This window comes from Atta colombica, unplaced genomic scaffold (assembly GCF_001594045.1).
Source record: "Atta colombica isolate Treedump-2 unplaced genomic scaffold, Acol1.0 scaffold5, whole genome shotgun sequence".
Lineage (NCBI taxonomy): Eukaryota > Metazoa > Arthropoda > Insecta > Hymenoptera > Formicidae > Atta > Atta colombica.
This window is the reverse complement of record NW_017259539.1, coordinates 280,520-281,113: the sequence shown is the minus strand read 5'-3', so window position 1 is coordinate 281,113 and position 594 is coordinate 280,520. Positions and strand designations below refer to the sequence as shown.

General features: G+C 29.1%; 1 protein-coding gene across 1 annotated transcript in view; it reads right to left on the bottom strand.

Annotated features, from left to right (window-relative positions):
- Positions 1-493: 493 nt before the first annotated feature.
- LOC108691692 (calcium/calmodulin-dependent 3',5'-cyclic nucleotide phosphodiesterase 1A-like) overlaps positions 494-594 on the bottom strand; it is a 204,836-nt gene continuing 204,735 nt past the window's right edge. Inside the window, exon 12 of the mRNA XM_018199560.1 lies at positions 494-582. Coding sequence (XP_018055049.1) covers positions 494-582 — 89 coding nt within the window. The remainder of the gene's footprint in view (positions 583-594) is intronic.

The following is a 594-nucleotide window of genomic DNA, read 5'->3' as shown; positions in this document are numbered from 1 at the left end:
ATTAGAAACTTTCATAAAAATAGTTCTTAAAAATCTTTAAAACTAAAAAAAATTAAATTCTTAAAAATCTTTAAAATTGACAAGACATGTCTAATCTAATTGCAATAGCGACATTTATCTTGAGGAGCATTGTAACTATAACATATGTTATAGTTACATATAAACTCAATATATGAATGTAGAAAACAATCAGTTAAAAAATATTATTTGAATATTCTACAGAAATAATGGGATAAATATATAATTTGAGTCTTTGGTGGTTCAATTCAAACAAAATATTTCCCATATTTCTGTGTATGTGTATTTTGTGTACATCACCATTACCATCACTCATATTCATATATCCATTTGTACTACCGAATGACGCTTGGCTATCATTTGTAAGCGTAATAAGAAGTTCGTAAATTTATGATAGATACCATCTAATGTGATCACAAACTTCCTTGTAATCTAAAGTTGCAGAGACTTTTAAAAAATATAATTGTCCGGTCTTTCATTCTTCGGCCGCAGCTTGTGTTCTTCCACCGTCTTCACGAGTGCTAGCTTTTTGTTCTTGCTCTTTTTGTGCTTTGATTTCTGCATCTGTGGATGAAA